At 40.5% G+C, this 17,354-nt stretch overlaps 1 protein-coding gene across 1 annotated transcript in view; it reads left to right on the top strand.

The window, feature by feature from the left end:
• Window positions 1–17,153, top strand: part of RAB12 (RAB12, member RAS oncogene family) — a 30,136-nt gene extending 12,983 nt beyond the window's left edge. Inside the window, exons 2-6 of the mRNA XM_003262071.4 lie at window positions 2,748–2,808; window positions 10,999–11,137; window positions 13,337–13,426; window positions 14,058–14,162; window positions 15,931–17,153. Of these exons, the coding sequence (XP_003262119.1) occupies window positions 2,748–2,808; window positions 10,999–11,137; window positions 13,337–13,426; window positions 14,058–14,162; window positions 15,931–16,044 (509 nt within the window). The 3' untranslated portion in view covers window positions 16,045–17,153. The remainder of the gene's footprint in view (window positions 1–2,747; window positions 2,809–10,998; window positions 11,138–13,336; window positions 13,427–14,057; window positions 14,163–15,930) is intronic.
• The last annotated feature ends 201 nt before the right edge of the window (window positions 17,154–17,354 follow it).

Consider the following 17,354-nt stretch of genomic DNA (forward strand, 5'->3'; position numbering starts at 1 on the left):
CCAGTTCTTTTCAATAAAGTCGCAGCCACTGCCACAAGGTTTACAAAAGTTATCAGCTCCTTTAATTACATTTTAAAAACAAACTTACTTGAAGAAATTGGAAACAAAAGTAAAATAGAATATTGGGGAACCTGCCCCGATAGTCACGTAGGTTCTTTTCTATTTTCCCTAAGCATCGGCCAGTTTGAGAAATAAAGGGACAGAGTACAAAAGAGAGAAATTTTAAAGCTAGGTGTCCAGGGGAGACATGACATGTCGGTAGGTTCCGTGATGCCCCACAAGCCACAAAACCAGCAAGTTTGTATTAGGGATTTTCAAAAGGGGAGGGAGTGTGTGAATAGGTGTGGGTCACAGACATCAAATACTTCACAAGGTAATAGAATATCACAAGGCAAATGGAGGCAGAGCAAGATCACAGGACCACAGGACCGGGGCGAAATTAAAATTGCTAATGAAGTTTCGGGCACCATTGTCATTGATAAAATCTTATCAGGTGACAGGGTTTTGAGAGCAACCAGTCTGACCAAAATTTATTAGGCGGGAATTTCCTCTTCCTAATAAGCCTGGGAGCGCTATGGGAGACTGGGGTCTACTCTACCCCTACAACCTCGACCATAGAAGACGGCCACGCCCAGGGGGGGCCCCCCCGTCTGTAGACCTACCCCCAGGCGCATATTCTCTTTCCCAGGGATGTACCTTGCTGAGAAAAAGAATTCAGTGATATTTCTCCCATTTGCTTTTGAAAGAGGAGAATATGGCTCTTTTCCGCCCAGCTCATCGGTGGTCAGAGTTTAAGGTGATCTCTCGTTTCCTAAACATTGCTGTTATCCTGTTCTTTTTTCAAGGTGTCCAGATTTCATATTGTTTAAACACACATGCTCTACAATTTGTGCAGTTAATGCAATCATCACATGGTCCTGAGGCGACATACATCCTCCTCGGCTTACGAGATGACAGGATTAAGAGATTAAAGTAAAGACAGGCATAGGAAATCACAAGGGTATTGATTGGAGAAGTGATAAGTGTCCATGAAATCTTCACAATTTATGTTTAGAGATTGCAGTAAAGACAGGCATAAGAAATTATAAAAGTATTAATTTAGGGAACTAATAAATGTCCATGAAATCTTCACAGTCCACGTTCTTCTGCCATGGCTTCAGCCGGTCCCTCCGTTTGGGGTCCCTGACTTCCCGCAACAATAGAATAGTAGTCATCACAGATTATGCATTTGATTAGTAAATTCCATCACAGAGTAGCGTGGCAGCAGTGAAATCCTAACTCTACATTAATATGAAGACAGCGTTTTGTCATTAAACTGTTCTGCTTTAAACCAGATAGCAAATATCTGCGCTATTTTGTGTGTCTTGTGTAGTATCACTTGAAATTGCAGTTTCCTTGCAGCTGAGTGTTAAGCCACTCTCTTCAAGGTTCTCCATCATGCAGAGCCTGCTTCCTGGGTCAAGGCAGTGTCAGAGCTTCCTTTGACTTTGGAAAGCAAATCATTTCCAGAACTGAAAGTGAAATTGAATTAAGTAGCTTTCTTTCAGGGACATCTGAAATTATGTGTTATGTGAGAGGTTAAGAATTGACATGGAGTAGTGCTTTCTAGCTTTGTTTTCTTGCGACATTTTATATTCGTGCAACTTCTCTCCTAGGGTAGGAGGGCTGCCTCGCTGGCCACACCCTGCCCCAGGGCTGTAAACATGCCTTTTGTGTGGCATTGGTGTCCACAGTGTTACTAATTATAAAAATCGGTCACATGTCTTCCACTTACCCTCAAGAGCCTCGAGTGCCTGCAGCACCTCATCAGTGTCCAGAGATGGGCAGTCAGGGGCATGGCCAGGGCCTGCTCTGCGGCCACCATACCACTCACAAACATGGGCACCTGCTGGCCCAGGGAGCTGGGATCGTCTACATCCTGGGTCCCAAGGAAGCTGTCAGGAAGTCGTTCCTGTTGGGAAGGTGCCTCTAGTTCTAAATTCAGCCAGCATCCCTTTTGTTCCCTTAGTTATGAAAATTGTGTAATAAAATATTGTTGTGAAATATTTACATTTTGTATAATTGGAAGGCATATAAGGTAGCATACACAAATGAAAACTTGGTTTTAAAAATATATCTGAAGCTTTACAGGCTAAATTGAAAAGGAAATATACATGATGGTTTGCTTAGTAATATTAAAATGAATAAAAATTAAAGTTGGGTATGTTAATTTGTGTAAGAGTAAATTTTAAAATCTTCTCACTGTTGATAATATAATGTTATGTTTATATTTACCTAAAATTTTCATGAGTACTGAAATTTTTAGTACAATAATTTCTAAATTCAGACGAAGGCTATTTGACTGAAATTGATTAAGTTTGATTAAGTTTCCGGTGTTCCATATAAGAATTTTCCCCGAGAAAACATCCTTTTAAAACCACTTATTTGTTGATATTAAATGTAATTTTAAACTGGTTTCTATGCTGAACTGTGGTAGTTATAAGTTGTGTTATGAACAGCAAATACTAGACCGATCATTCAGGATGAGACATAACATGGGCTGACCTTCCCAGTGTGGCTGAAGCGTGAGAGATGGGAGGTTATACATACTGGTGCAGATGCTGCTTTTCCTTGGAATTAAGTGATGTCAGGTTTCATGGGGTTTTCTTTTTTTCTGGTAATGATAACAAAATACACAAATAGGATTATTTTGTATGACAAATTGCATCTTTGTTGTTTTGCTTCACATTCATTTGTTTTATTTACAGGTGTTGACTTCAAAATCAAAACTGTAGAGCTAAGAGGAAAGAAAATTAGATTACAGATCTGGTAAGTGGGAGAGTGTGCACCCAGTAATGTGCTGTGTGTGTTTAACAGTCCATGTACTTGTCTAATAAAATGAACTGTTTGAGCTGATTTGCCTCTCCTACTTTTCTCCTCTTGCTCATTTTAAAATTAAATGGACAGTGTTTCCATCAAGAGAGAGAATTTAAATAAGGCTGTTATGTTATATGCCACTTGCACATGGGAGCAGTTGTGGACAGAACAATGTTACTTTACTGGTAGCTAGTTTGGAACCTTTTTGCCTCTATTTTCAAATCATTTACGTGATACCAAAACTATCACCACTAAAATGATTGCCCAAGTGTTTGTCTTCATGTCTTTATTTTGTATGATAGTATTCAAAGAAAGCCCAATATGTTCATAACCAGATTTGCACAATCTGAAGGCAGGTCCCCTGCAGACAGTTGCAGAGCTTCTTGGTGGCACAGTGTGACTATTACTGCGGGTGGGCATACTTCTTCCGGCTGTACTGCTGATTCCACGGGACGTGAGCCCCCACTAATGCCTACTAGAAATGAATCCAGGCCCCTTTCTCAGATCACAACTGGAATGAGAGACTCAACCAGCTGTGTTATAACTGCACTCAGCACTAAGAGCTTTCTGTTAGCTATTAACCTGTTAACAGCCCGCAGGTGCTAGCGACCTATCTGTGGAAGAAGGGATAAGATCTGGTCTGGTGGTCTGGCGGTGGCTTAAAAGTAGCCCGATTGAGGTGCTCTGAGAATGCCATTTTGTTTTGAATGCTACAGCTGCGGTGTACTCAGCTTACTAACTCCTCTTGGCAGGTCACCCTCAGCTCTGATTGTTTGTCCACCATGTGTGTGTTTGCTTTCATCTGCGTTAATTGCTGCTTCATCTGTGGCATCATCGGTCACCTAATGCTTGAATGTTAGTGCCATGTCTTCATTCTTCATCCGTGTCCCTGTCTGGGCCGCAGCTGCAGCCAAGCCGCAGTGCCTGCCTTCTGGAGGTGTCTGAGGTAATATCTTCATTTGGTCACCCTTCACTGTATAACACACTTCAAAGATTTTTGATTTGGGTTTTTGTTTGTTTTCTGTTGTGCGTTTGGTCTGCATATTTTCGTTTTTGGCTTGATTATGAAACATTAAGCCTTGTCTAAATACTTGAATAAACAACAAATAGATGTTTCTTCCTGTGCTAGTCCTGCAGACTTTTTGTGCATTGCTGCCCAGCTTTTAAACACTGGAAATGGCAACAAAGTGTTTTGCACACAAGCTGCTATTTCTAATTATAAGTTCTATAAGGTAAAGACCATCTTCAAAAGGATTTGGGATATGCCTCTCTCTGTTCCTAGTACCTGTGTGAGGTACTTTCTGATGAGAATATTGCCCCACAAAAGTGATGTAAACATTATTAGAATGTGTGATGCCTGCCTTAGTGGGTGACAGCCATGCCTGATGACTGTGGCACGTCTTCATTAATGCATTAATACTTCCATCTTCATCTTTGGCAGCAGTATTCTGGTTTACAAAGTATGTCCAAATGTCCTGGTTCCTCTCTGGAGCTCTGCCCACTGAGTCTGTGCTGGTGACATTGGGCACTCCTGGAATCTGACTACCATGTCCTTGACTGTGAGCTAAGAGGGCCCTACCTAATGGAATCCCCCCCGGGGAGAAAGTGAGGTACTGTGGTTCCGCGAAGAGCAGTGGGCACTCAGAAACCATTTTTCTCTTGTATATACAAGCATTCTCCAAATGACCCCTCTCCCTCTCCTGATTCTCCCTTGGCTCTTTACTATTTTTTCATTCTCTAAACCTGTGCAGCTGTACAGCATGGGCAAAGAGCGTAACTAAGGGAGGAAGAATGAAATGGATTGGACTTATGGAATGGTTGATTGCAAGTTTTCTACATGGAATATTCCAGTGACTCTTTTCCTGCAGGGTTGTCTTTTCCTGCAGGAAGGTTTTGAACAGTGACTCATACATCTACTACAGGCCAGCCATTTTGTTGATCACATAATACTCAAAATAAGATTTTTATCTTCTGAAATATTTTATTTAAAAGATGGAAACCTTTTTCTTCATTATTGCTATGCAGCAGATAAAAAGGAAGTGTTAGAATCATGATCGTAATTTGTATTACTGTTTTAAAGTAATGGGTGGCTTCTTTAGGAGTGAGGCGCAGCCCTTGTGCTGCTGTTGGCGTAATCTGCTTTGCTGTGGGCGTGTTGTCGTCGTTTCACTCTCATCCATTGAGGGCATAGAAGGCGCCTGTGTAGCTGGAAACGGTCCCTCAAGGAGGCTCAGTGGATTATGCTAGGCTAATAATAGATAGCTCTGCTCCGATTTTCTAGACTGGCATGAAAGCATTGCCATTCGGTTTTCATAGGAGGATCTTGTTGGAAGAAGTGCATTATTTACTATAGATTCCTAAAAGCTAAAAGTACCAAAAGCTACAGGTGTCTGTTACATTTCTACATCACGTTTTATGTCATTGCCACATATTTCAGTTCGTTGATTACCTGTGGTCAGAAAAAGGACCATTTTTCTCTTCTCTGTACTTTAAAGTATTTCTACATGAATGTTAGAACTTTATGTAAGTAGCTAAAATAAAACGTGTTGACCAGGATGTAGTTTGATGAATTTATATCCAAATGGTGTCCTGGAAATTATTTACAATGATCTTGGAGTTGTGTTGAAATGGACTTGAAGCCATGAAATTTGCCTCTTACCTTTAGGCAAACACAGAATTGAAATGCCTCATATAAAGACCCTTTGTTCTGCCTGTCGGACCAGTCAACTGTTGGGGGATTTTGTTTTAACCAGCTTTCTTAGGTCGGCATCATTCCTTTTGTTCTCTGGTTGGAAGACGGGGAATATTTCATACCCTAAATTGGTGTATGCCCTGAAAATTAGTAATTAAATAATTTAAGTGGCTATATTAAATACAGCAAATAAGAGGCTTTGATTCTCCAAGCATTGTTGTTGTATTACCAAACTGGGAAAACAGAATTGCAGAAATTTTTCAATTTGCACAAAAAGCAGTTAGAAAAATCAGAATAAGGTGGCATGCTAACTGTAGTAAACGATGGTTGAGCTGACGTTAATAACTTGCAAACCTCTAGAAATCCACACCTTATCATTACAGTGAAAACTCAAGTTTATGGAGAAAAAGAGGGAAATATTAGGATTCTGCCTTTTCATAGAAAGGTGAAAGCGTGTTCAGTGCATTGATGTAATCTAATTTTTGGAAAGTAGAGATTTGTGTGGGATTTTTATGGTGCTGGCACATAGTAGATATTTAAGAAATACTTGCTGAATGGAATCAACATTTCGTTTATTATTCTTTGGCTGTACATGATAGCAGATAATTTAGTATGTAAGGGAAATAAATCAAGCAAAGGCGCTTCTGAGAGGAATAGAAAATAAAAGCTTTCTCAGCCCAAATATTTTGGGAGTGTGGAATCGTCTCTCAAAGAAACATGCTTTTCTACCCCCAGCCTTCAGAGCCAGGCCCAAACAGTGGCATTTAAGGAATGGGCTTAAATGGGGAGTGCTGAACTAGTTCACGTTTCCTCATTGGGATTTTTGTCAACTAAACCAATTTGCTCATTTGCGTTAGAATGATTGCCTCAGGTTTTGAATTTTGAGGTTTCTATCCTCTTTCTTTACATTGGACTTAAAGTCAGTAGAGGCAGCTAGCTGCTTAATGGTGAACTTCTTAATGTTTCTAAGATTCCTAAGTATGCTATTCATGCAAAAGCATTTTAAGCTACATCAAAATTGTCTTTTACTATCCCTGTTCTTTGATTGTTTTTATTAAAACTCCTATTATCTGTCATTTCTCTGGTTTTGTGCCTCCAGTTTCTGGATTCTTAAGTCATTGAATGTGTATAGAAGTGCATGTGAGTTGACTTATACTGAAAACCAGATTAAAATTACCTAGAATAAAAGTTTATTAAAGTATGTAATTCCTAAAATGCTTATTGAAGATCTTAAATCTGATTGTTATTTAAATTCGTGGTTCAGCTATATTGTGTTAACCACTGATTTCAGAGTAGAAAAATGCTTATTATTTTTAACTTTTTAAAGAAATGGGGAATGTTTCGTAACACTACTCAGATAGCACAGAATATTTTTCAACATTAAAAATGTTTGATGGAATCCTAATTTAGACAAGCCATAACTTGTGAGGATGGTAAACCATCCTCTGAAAGATTTAACTCTTTATTGGTTTGGAAGTAGTAAAGTATACCCCTAAATGCCTAGGATTAGAGAAATAATTTTATTCATTGACTCTTTATGGAAACCAAATGGTATCTAACTCTGTTCCTTCTCAGCTGCCTTGAAGGTGACTATTAGTGTGGTCTTTAAGTTGCTTTTAGAAATCCTGAAGAATTCAGTCTTCATCTATCATATTCTTCAGATTTCCTTTTTTTTTTTCTTTTGGCAGTTGTGAGGCCAAAAAATGAAGTTTCTTTGCCTTGCCTGACATGGCATCAGCTTTATAATTTTTAAACATGTTACCAGCGCATGTCTACTGATGGTGTACTGCAGGACCTGGGTAGACAGAAACATACCCACCTCTGCCCTCCTCACCTTCCATTCAGGGCAGCAGGGGACCCTCATATCCTCTGAGGCAAAGCAAATGGCTTCGCTTTATGTGGAAATGAATTTGCTAGTGAGCTTTTCTGCTTGTTTGACAATAAGGCATCACTGATGTGAACTAATTTGGTGGCAGGTCTCCTCTGAAGGAAGCCATAAATTATAACAACATGGCCAAGGGGCGTTTTTAGGGACCCAGTCCCACAGGTGCCTAAGGGAAGTGTTCTCCTCCCCTTTCAGGAACTCCCTGCTGTGCGGTGAGAGGCTCTGATGGCTTTGCATGGAAGAGCCTGTTGCCCCCCAGCTTACTCCACTGTGGCACACTTGGTTGGGTTTCTTTGGGTAAAGCTAAATCATAGATGGTCTTTAAAGAAATCACTTTGCAAGTGTTAGTCCTTCCTGATCGGAAGCCTTCTCCATTGAGCCTTATTGGAATTAGAAATTTGCAGTGGTTCTCAAACAGTTTCTAGGCTTATCATAATACAAGATATAAACCAAAAAGTATCTGAGACAGGTCTCAATCAGTTTAGAGAGTTTATTTTGCCAGGGCTAAGGACACACCTATGACACAGCATCAGGTGGTCCTGACAACCTGTGCCCAAAGTGGTCAAGAGTACAGCTTGCTTTTGTACATTTTAGGGAGACATAATACATCAATCAATACATGTAAGATTTACACTGGTTTGATCTGGACAGGTGAGACAGCTCAAAGGGGCTGGGGCTTCTAGGTCATAGGTAGATTTAAACATATTCTGATTGGCAGTTGGTTCAAAGAGTTATTATCTATAGAAAGGAATGTCTGGGTTACTATAAGGGGTTGTGGAGACCTAGATTTTATCATGTAGATGAAGCCTCTAAGTAGCTGGCTTCAGAAAGAAGAGACTAAATGTTTCTTACCAGACTTAACGTATGTGTTCATGTTCATGCTGGAGGGTAGAGTGAGGAATGTCTGACCCCCACTGCCCATCATGGCCAGCACCAGCCTTTCAGGTTAAATTTTAGAGTGCCCTGGCTGAGGGGGAGGTCCATTCAGATGGTTGTGGGAGGCCTTCAAATTTTATATTTGGTTTAAAAAGGAGAAACAGGGCTCAGCTGGCATCCGTACTGATTGATGTGCTTACCTTCTTCATGTGGATGTGGCCAGTGTCCGCCTGGAGAAAAAAGAATGCTTTTAGATTTCAAATGAGCACTCTGGTAATAATGAACTTCACTGTATTTGCAAACCTATCTGGTATCTCTCCTCCCTTTTTCTTTGACCACCTGTTCTGTCTAGGGTTAAGAAAATAACAAAGCCAATTCTGGTTTTGTTGTTTTTTGTTTTTTGTTTTTGAGATGGAGTCTTGCTCTCTGTCCCCTAGGCTGGAGTGCAGTGGTGCTTTCGCAGTTAACTGCAACCTCCGCCTCCAGGGCTCAAGCAATTCTCCTGTCTCAGCCTCCTGAGTAGCTGGGATTACAGGCACCTGCCATCATGCCCAGCTAAGTTTTATATTTTTAGTAGAGAAGGGGTTTCACCATGTTGGCCAGGCTGGTCTTGAACTCCTGGCCTCAGGTGACTTGCCCACCTCAGCTTCATAAATTGCTGGGATTACAGGCGTGAGCCACTGCCCCGGCCTAACAAGGCTAATTCTACGGCAGTTTTCATCAGTGGGGGACTATTGGTCATCTTTTCAACAAAACCAGATACTAATGATCCATGTCAGTTAAAGGAGAGTTGTAGACCTAAATAGTGTCAATTGTTCTACATTTTCATGTTGTTGAAAACTGCCTACCGTAGAGCTGTTACAGCTTCCACCATTTTACACAGGAGGAAACAGAGCTCAGCTCAGAGAGGTTGAGTTTTCCAAGAAGCCAAGTCATGGGACCAAGAATAGTGCCTGGGTGCCGTGGCATTCTGCCCACTCCTGCCCTGCTGGCAGCAGAGCGACTCAGATGCGGCCGTCGTCCAAGCCAGGGAGCCTTTGAGCCAGTGCTGCTGAGGAAATTGGGAAAGAGCAGCCCACTGCCTAGTTCCTGGCACATCTTCACTGTTCCTCGGGCTCCCTCCATGTCCATTTCCCTCTGAGTGTAGTAGACTGGGGACTCAGAACCTTTGAGAACAGAAGTTATGGTTTGGTAAGGGGAAGAAATATGGTCAAGTGCACATCCATAATTTAGAGTATTACATTTCCTTGTACCCTTATGATTTATTCTGGAAGGTCAGCACATTGATTACAAAGCTAATGTTGGCTAACATTAATCCTTCAGATATGAGGTAAGAAATAAAAAATTACTTTTATGCTTCATTTCTGCACCAGGTTTCACTCTGGGAAGATATTTCATTTGAAAAAAAAATTAAAAGTTTTACTCTATACAGATTTTCAGATCTTTTTTGCTATGAAAATTCTTGTTTTCTAATTTTCAAAATCTTGGTTTGAAAGTAATTGGAGGCTGGGCTGGTAGCTTACACCTATAATTCCAGCACTTTGGGAGGCCAAGGCAGGTGGATCACATGAGCTCAAGAGTTTGAGACCAGCCTGGCCAACATGGTGAAACCCCGTCTCTACTAAAAATACAATATTAGCCAGGCATGGTGGCGCATGCCTGTAATCCCAGCTTCTCAGGAGGCTGAGGCAGGAGAATTGCTTGAACTCGGGAGGCAGAGGTTGCAATGAGCCAAGATTGTGTCATTGATTGCACTCCATCCTGGGTGACAGAGCTAGACTCCATCTCCAAAAAAAAAAAAAAAAAGGTAATTGGGACTTACTGATGTTTTTGTTTGAGTGTAACTTGTTCAGAAAAGCTACTGTGACTGACAGTAGTGGCTGTGCACAGATGTCAGTGCAGACTTGAGGAGCTCCCAGTGGCCGGACCCAGACAGAGGCGTTCTCAAGAGCTGGCCCTGCTTGTCTCCACAGACTCAGTGCTGCTGGCCTGACTGTGCCTGCTAGGGTTGTAACTGTGGATCTTCTTTTCTCATCTGAAGTGGTCATCGTAAGCTGCCACATGTGCCCCACGCCTGCCCCCAGCACTCTAGGTGGTGGTTAGTGAGTGAGAAATGAATTCTTTGTGGCTTGGAGGGCATTCATTTTCACAGTCCTAGGATGCCCACCATTTATTGTGTGTGTGAACGTGGAGTGGGTCATGCATGTGTATCAAGTGTGTGTTTCTTGTGTGGCATTGTTGCTCTTGGGTATGACAAATGGTTTTGTAAATCACCTACAATGTGAATTCTTAGGGATTGATTGTTTGGAAATTCTGTATTTTAAAAACTTTTCCCCCTTTTTATTTTAGCAAAACATCATATATTTTGATGTCATATTAGCATTCCTGTTGCTGATTTTCTGTCTTGAGGGAAAAAGTTATTCAGGAGAGTATGTTGATCTTGGTTCATAATCCATCTCCATTCATCTAATTTAGTTGTTAAATACAAAGGTATTTTCTATGTCATAGTTTTAGTCAACCTAAATTTTTCCTACTTTCTTTAACTGTGGTCATCAGGTCAAAGAGAAATAGGGGTAACTCTCGTTCTTTTTTCACGAAAAAACTGCAGCATAATCTATGTTTGCATTGGAATGTGGTGGTGGTCACTTTGGGCATTGTTTGGGAACTGACTTTGGCTGCTTTTTCTTAGGGACACAGCAGGTCAGGAGAGATTCAACAGCATTACCTCAGCTTATTACAGAAGTGCCAAGGGGATCATATTAGTATATGATATCACTAAGAAGGAGACGTTTGATGATTTGCCGAAATGGATGAAGATGATTGATAAGGTAAATGTTGCATTTTTCTGTCCAATGTGAACTCTCTGCTTGTGAGTCTTAATCATTATTAAAAGAAGGAGAGGAAACACATGGATTGAGCATGTTTTCATACAGACTAAACATCATTTAGCCCATATTATAGCCTTCGGGATAGGGATATAGTCCTGTATTGTGGATGAAGCAAAGAAGAATTAAATTTATCCAGAATCAGGATTTTTCTTCTGGTAGCATGGACTGTCTCGACTACATAGGCCAAACATGCTCATTCCACTACATCCAGCTGCTTTCATGGAATAGATATAAGACATTTCATTTCTGCGGAAAGGTCACTTGGACACTTACCTCATGCACGTCCACTGAGTGACAACCTTGAGGAGATGGCCTTCTCCACGGTGCCTGCGGATGTCCCACGCGCCTCTGTCACCCACTGGACATCTGTCCTCGCAATTATAGATGCCCTTTAGCTCATTTTGAACAAGAGGAGCTCGAGTTCTCCTTTGGCTCGTGATTGAATCATACAGATAGCCTGTGTCCCTGGGGTTAATGTAAACCGTGGGTTCTCCTCTAAGAAACATGTTCCCAAATACACATTTAGAAGGCAGAGCAGTTGGGAGTGGGATGTGATGATATACCATTGACCACATTTTGAGTTTTCTTCCCGTCATGCAGTAATTTCATGTTTAGTTCATTTGCATAACAAGCATATGCAATATAAATTGGATTTTATCTACACATTGCATTTAAACCTGTCTGCTAGATAACGTTGGAGAATGTTTGTTTGCCAGCCTTACCAAGCATGCCATTGATGATGTATACCTCTTTAAAATGTGTTAGGATTGGTGGCTGGGCATGGTGACTCACACCTGTAATCCCAGCACTTTGGGAGGCCAAAGCAAGAGGATCACTTGAACCCAGGAGGTCGAGACCAGCCTGGGCAACATAGTGGGAGTCCATCTCTCTCTCTCTCTCTCTCTCTCTCTCTCTCTCTCTCTCTTTTTAATTAAAAAAAAATTGTTAGGATCAGGGTTGCAAGGTTGGATCAGACCTGAGGCGAGGCCCCTGCCCCAGCCTGCTCTGCACTGGGCATCAGTCATACCAGGCCCTCCATTGGCACATCAGTGGATACTGATGTCCCCTGATATGGAAGTCACAGAGTACAATCCTGTGGAAATTAGAAGCGGACAGTCCTCATAGTCTGAAACTTTTAGAACTAATAGAATGAATACAAAACCAAAAGAAATGGCCTAAATCCTACCCCATTTGGTACTTGAGTTTGTGAGTCTGTGCCCAGGTCTTGAGGTCTGATGCTGTCTTCCTTTTGTCATCAACTGCTGCTTTTCACCGTACTTGAGTGAGAGCATCATTTCCTGAGTGCGGGGCCCATTGCCCCAGCCCTGCGGCGGGTGTTGTCACTGTTACCCACACCTCCCTGTTAAGGGGCCGGCTCTCCTCACCTGGCTGCATGACTGGCCCACGGCTACACCATTCAGGTTCCTTTTGTTGCAATCTGTTTCAAATAACTTTTTAGAACAAGTTAGTTGCTCAAGAGATTGTAACCTCATTTTTAAAGAGAGAAATCTTATTGTGCCTATTATGTATTTTTAAACTTAGAAATGTAGCTTACCTTTTTTCCTGGTTATAAAATTAATGATACCTTCATTATAGAAATTTGGAAAATGCAGAAAAGCACAAAAGTAAATAAAAAATCTGTACCTCTGGCATCCTGAAAAGCCAAATTGGCTTCACTGTATTTAGCTTTACGTCCTGCTTATTTTGTGAATATTCTGTCACGGAATCTTTCTGTGTCATTCCGTGTTCTTCTGAAGCGTACGTTTTTTTAAATGCCTGTGTTTTTAAAATAACTTGATTCTTCAGCCATTTTGTTTGACTTGTAGGTTTTATTCAGTTGATAACCATTTTGAGTATAGAGCTTTGCCTGTATGTTGAATCATTTCCTTAGGAAGGGGTCTTGGGAATTGTTGGGTCAACAGCCAGGAACATTAGGGTTCTTAATTCCTGTGCCCTGGTTGCTTTCTAAGATGCAGTGAGCCCTGCCTCGCACCCCTGCCCAGTCCTGCCTGGGACTCAAAGAGTGGAAGTGAATGGACAAATGTAAATTAGCGAAAAATACTGTATCGGTTTATATTTCCGCTGTCAGTATATGGCGATGCCCATCTTTGAACTGTGGCTTCTTTTAAAATTCCACAGTATGCTTCAGAGGATGCAGAGCTTCTCTTAGTTGGAAATAAGTTGGACTGTGAAACGGACAGAGAAATCACCAGGCAGCAGGGGGAAAAGGTGAGAGGGCGCGGGAGGCACGGTTGCCACACACTGTGCTTAGCACTTGAGGTCCTGTTTCTTTTAATAAATTACTTATTTTTAAAATTACGGAGAAATTATCAATACAGTGATAACTCAGTCACGTCCTCCTAATTTGTTTGCACTTTTTTGACTTCCTGCTCCTTTAAATTCATTCTGAAATGGAGGGAGAAAAAAACACATTAGTGTATACAGCATTATTACCTAACCTGACATCTTATACAGAGAAACATATTTTAAGCCATAAAGCTGCTTTTATAATTTACTTTAACATACTTTAAACTTCCTTGGTTTTTGCTAAGGATTGAATCATGGAGAAATGATGCTATTCACATTTTAAATGTCAGATATGTTACACTTTTAGAAACTTAGGCAACTGATTTGACTGGAAGGTCCTGGCATCACCGTAAGGATTTTTATTGTCTTTTGTTTTGCTAGTTGCTTATAATGTAAGAATTTGCTACACTTGTGAACTTTATATTTGAGCATCAGTGGGACTTTCTGCCCCTTAATCCCAGCCCTTCCCTTGAAGCTGAGCCCAGAGGCCTCATGCTTGCCCGCTGGTCTGTGTGACCCCACACAGAGGAAATAGGTGTGTGTTTCTTCTCAGTTTGCACAGCAAATCACTGGGATGCGGTTCTGTGAAGCAAGTGCCAAGGATAACTTCAATGTGGACGAGATATTTCTGAAACTTGTCGATGACATTCTGAAAAAGGTAAAAAAAAGAATCTACATTATGAAAGTATATCATCTGAAACCTGTTGTTTCCTTTATTGCTTTTTTATTGAGAATTTTGTATTTAGAAACCAAAATACAGTAGTCGTGCTCAGGTGCAAGAACCAGGTATGGTGGTTAACTCGGCCACAGGCACCCGGCCTGCTGTAGCTGTTTCCCACCCAGGGGCTTCTGGTGTTCTTGGGGTTGGTATATGGCACACTCGCTTCCCCTTAAGATACGGCAGGGTAGACTTAACAGGGTCTTAGCAATGTGCTGTGTTTATTTGACATTCAGTTGGAGACCTAGCCAAGTCTGCAGGTGTCTTAGCGGAATAGAGAGCCCCGTGGTGCTGCACCTGCATCCCTTCCTGTTCTGCTCCCTGGTGGGAGCCACTTCCTTACAGAGACCTTTCCATGACGCTGAGTTGCAAGAAAATTGCTAGACAGCTTCATTGAGCAGCAGCAATTTCTTCAGGCATCTTTAGGCTTACATTCAAAAATTGTTAATAAGAACTGAAGTTTATGTTATTAAGTGAAATTTGCTCAGTTCAAACGTAATTCAGAAGCTTCTAATAAGGTAATTGTTTAGGCCGGGTGTGGTAGCTCACACCTATAATCCCAGCACTTTGGAAGGTCAAGGTGGGAGGATCACTTGAGGCCAGGAGTTCAAGACCAGACTGGGCAACATAGTGAGACCCCACCTCTACAAAAAAAATTTAAAAATTAGCAAAATGTAGTGGCATGTACCTGGTTGTAGTAGTCCCAGCTACCCAGGCTGATGCAAGAGGATTGCTTGAGCCCAGGAATTTGAGGAATTTGATACAGTGAGCTATGATCGTATCTGCACTCCAGCCTGGGTGACAGAATGAGACACTGTCTCTATTTAAAAAAAAAAAAAAAGTTTATATAATTGCCAAGGTAGGTTATGTCTGTCTTTAGTAAGTATACAACTCCTTGGAATACAGACCATTTTAAAAATTTATTAATGTATTTTTATTTTACCTGGTTCTATGAAAATATATGTTTATGAGGTTGATCTGGTCTCTTCTACCATAGGGTATTAAGTAGGCTGGGCATTGTTCATGTTGTGATATGAAGTGTCTTGAACATGGCTTTTTTTTCAGCTTAATATTTTAAAGTCTAATTGATCTTTAATGATCAGAGGACTTTGAATAATAATACTTTGTTTCTTTATGTAATTGTATAATTTAGAAAGCATTTACAGTTGACCCTTGAACAACAAGGGAGCTAGAGGTGCTGACCCCCTAAACAGTCAGAAATCTGAGTATAACTTGACTCCCTAAAAACTTAACGACTAAAAGCCTATCATTGACTGGAAGCCCTACTGATAACATAAGCAGTCATTTAACACATAGACTGTATGTTATATGTATTTTATACCATGTTCTTAAAGTAAGTTAGAGAAAAGAAAATGTTATTAAGAAAATCATAAGGAAGAGAAAATATATTTACTATTCATTAGTGGAAGTGGATCATCATAAAGGTCTTCATCTGTGTCATCTTCACATTGAGTAGGCTGAGGAGGAGGAGGAGGAGGAGGAGGAGGAGGGGTTGGTCTTGCTGTCTCTTCCGGGTGGCAGAGGCAGAGGAGAAGGTGAGTGGGGAGGCAGGAGAGGCAGGTGAAACTTGTACTGAAAAGCAGCCATGTATAAGTGGACCTGTGCAGTTGAAACCCATGTTCAAGGGTCAGCTGTATGTGTACCTTGCAAGGTTAAAATGGATTTGTCTTTTTTGTTTATCCTTTAGATGCCTCTGGATATTTTAAGGAATGAGTTGTCCAATAGTATCCTGTCGCTACAACCAGAGCCCGAGATACCACCAGAACTGCCTCCACCAAGACCACATGTCCGATGCTGTTGACTTCCTACTTTGGAGACAAAGTGGAAACGATTCCTGGAAAGGGGAAAAAAACGTTCTATTCTGCACTACAATCATTTTGACAATTTCCTTTCGCACTTTGTAATCCAAGTCAGAGCTATACACTAACTTGTAAATATGCATATATGCAATCCTGGGTAAGTTTTGGTTATAAGTTACCTATTTCCCTCCAAATTATTATATTTCATTCATTACCCCAGTGTCTAGTGTACATACACTGGGAAACCTAGTACTTCTAATATGAAGAATGGGAGAAATGAAAGGTATAATGTTTCTTGAAATAAATAATATAATTGTCCTTATTAATTATATTATGAGGACAGAAGATATTCTGATAAGAAGAGAGAATGTGGTGCTTTGCTTACTGTTTTAAAGAAAATTTGTAAAACTAAAGACTTTTTGAAAAAAAGCTATCTTAAGTGCTTTTTCTTTATTTACAAGACATTTCCCCCAGTGGTAGCATCTGAAGTATTGGAGTGTTTCTGCCACGAAGCAAAGCTCCATTCATGGCCGTCATTGAAGGTTATTTATTAATGTTACATAATGGTAGAATATTACTAGTTAGAGGGTTGGATTTGACTTGGTCCTAAGGCCGCAGAATCTCTCTCATGGCTTCTTCCTAAGGGACGTACCTTTATGCTTTTAAGAACTACAAAGATTGAATAAAGAAAGAAATGTTTTTGAAACTATAGAAAAAGATTTTAAAACACGCTGCTGTCCTAAACAAATCCTGTTTAAAGGAATTTTAAAGAGATGCATTTTACTATATCAAAGAACATATGTGTATTTGCCTAAACACTCTGTACCTTTGTAATGATAAAACTTCCCCCTTTACGGTGAAGCTTATTCCGATTAAGCCTGGACTGTGTTCTTTTTTTTTTTTTTTTTTTTTTTTTTTGGTCTGATAATGAATTTGTGAACTCTATCTTTGGTATATATCTTTTATTAAACTGCACTGTTTTGTTTAGTCAAGGTAAATAAGTAATTATGTATTTGAATAACTTGGTGTGTCTTGAGTGTTGTGGTATGAAAAGCATTGTGGTCTTTCTACACTAATGAAGTGCAAATAAAATTTTGTATTTATGAATGAAGTTGAGTTGCCATATTTATTTATCCAATTATAAATTGTATATATGACAGTATTCTCCATGAGCTCTGCAGCTTAATCCTTTTGAGTGTTTAGACAGGAAAAGCATAGTCCTCCACTGTGGAAAAGAGTTTGATGGTTTCTCAAAGGGCTGAACATAAGAGCTACCATATGGTCCAGCAATTTGACTTCTAGGTTTATATCC

Source organism: Nomascus leucogenys, chromosome 4 (assembly GCF_006542625.1).
Source record: "Nomascus leucogenys isolate Asia chromosome 4, Asia_NLE_v1, whole genome shotgun sequence".
Taxonomy (NCBI): Eukaryota; Metazoa; Chordata; class Mammalia; order Primates; family Hylobatidae; genus Nomascus; species Nomascus leucogenys.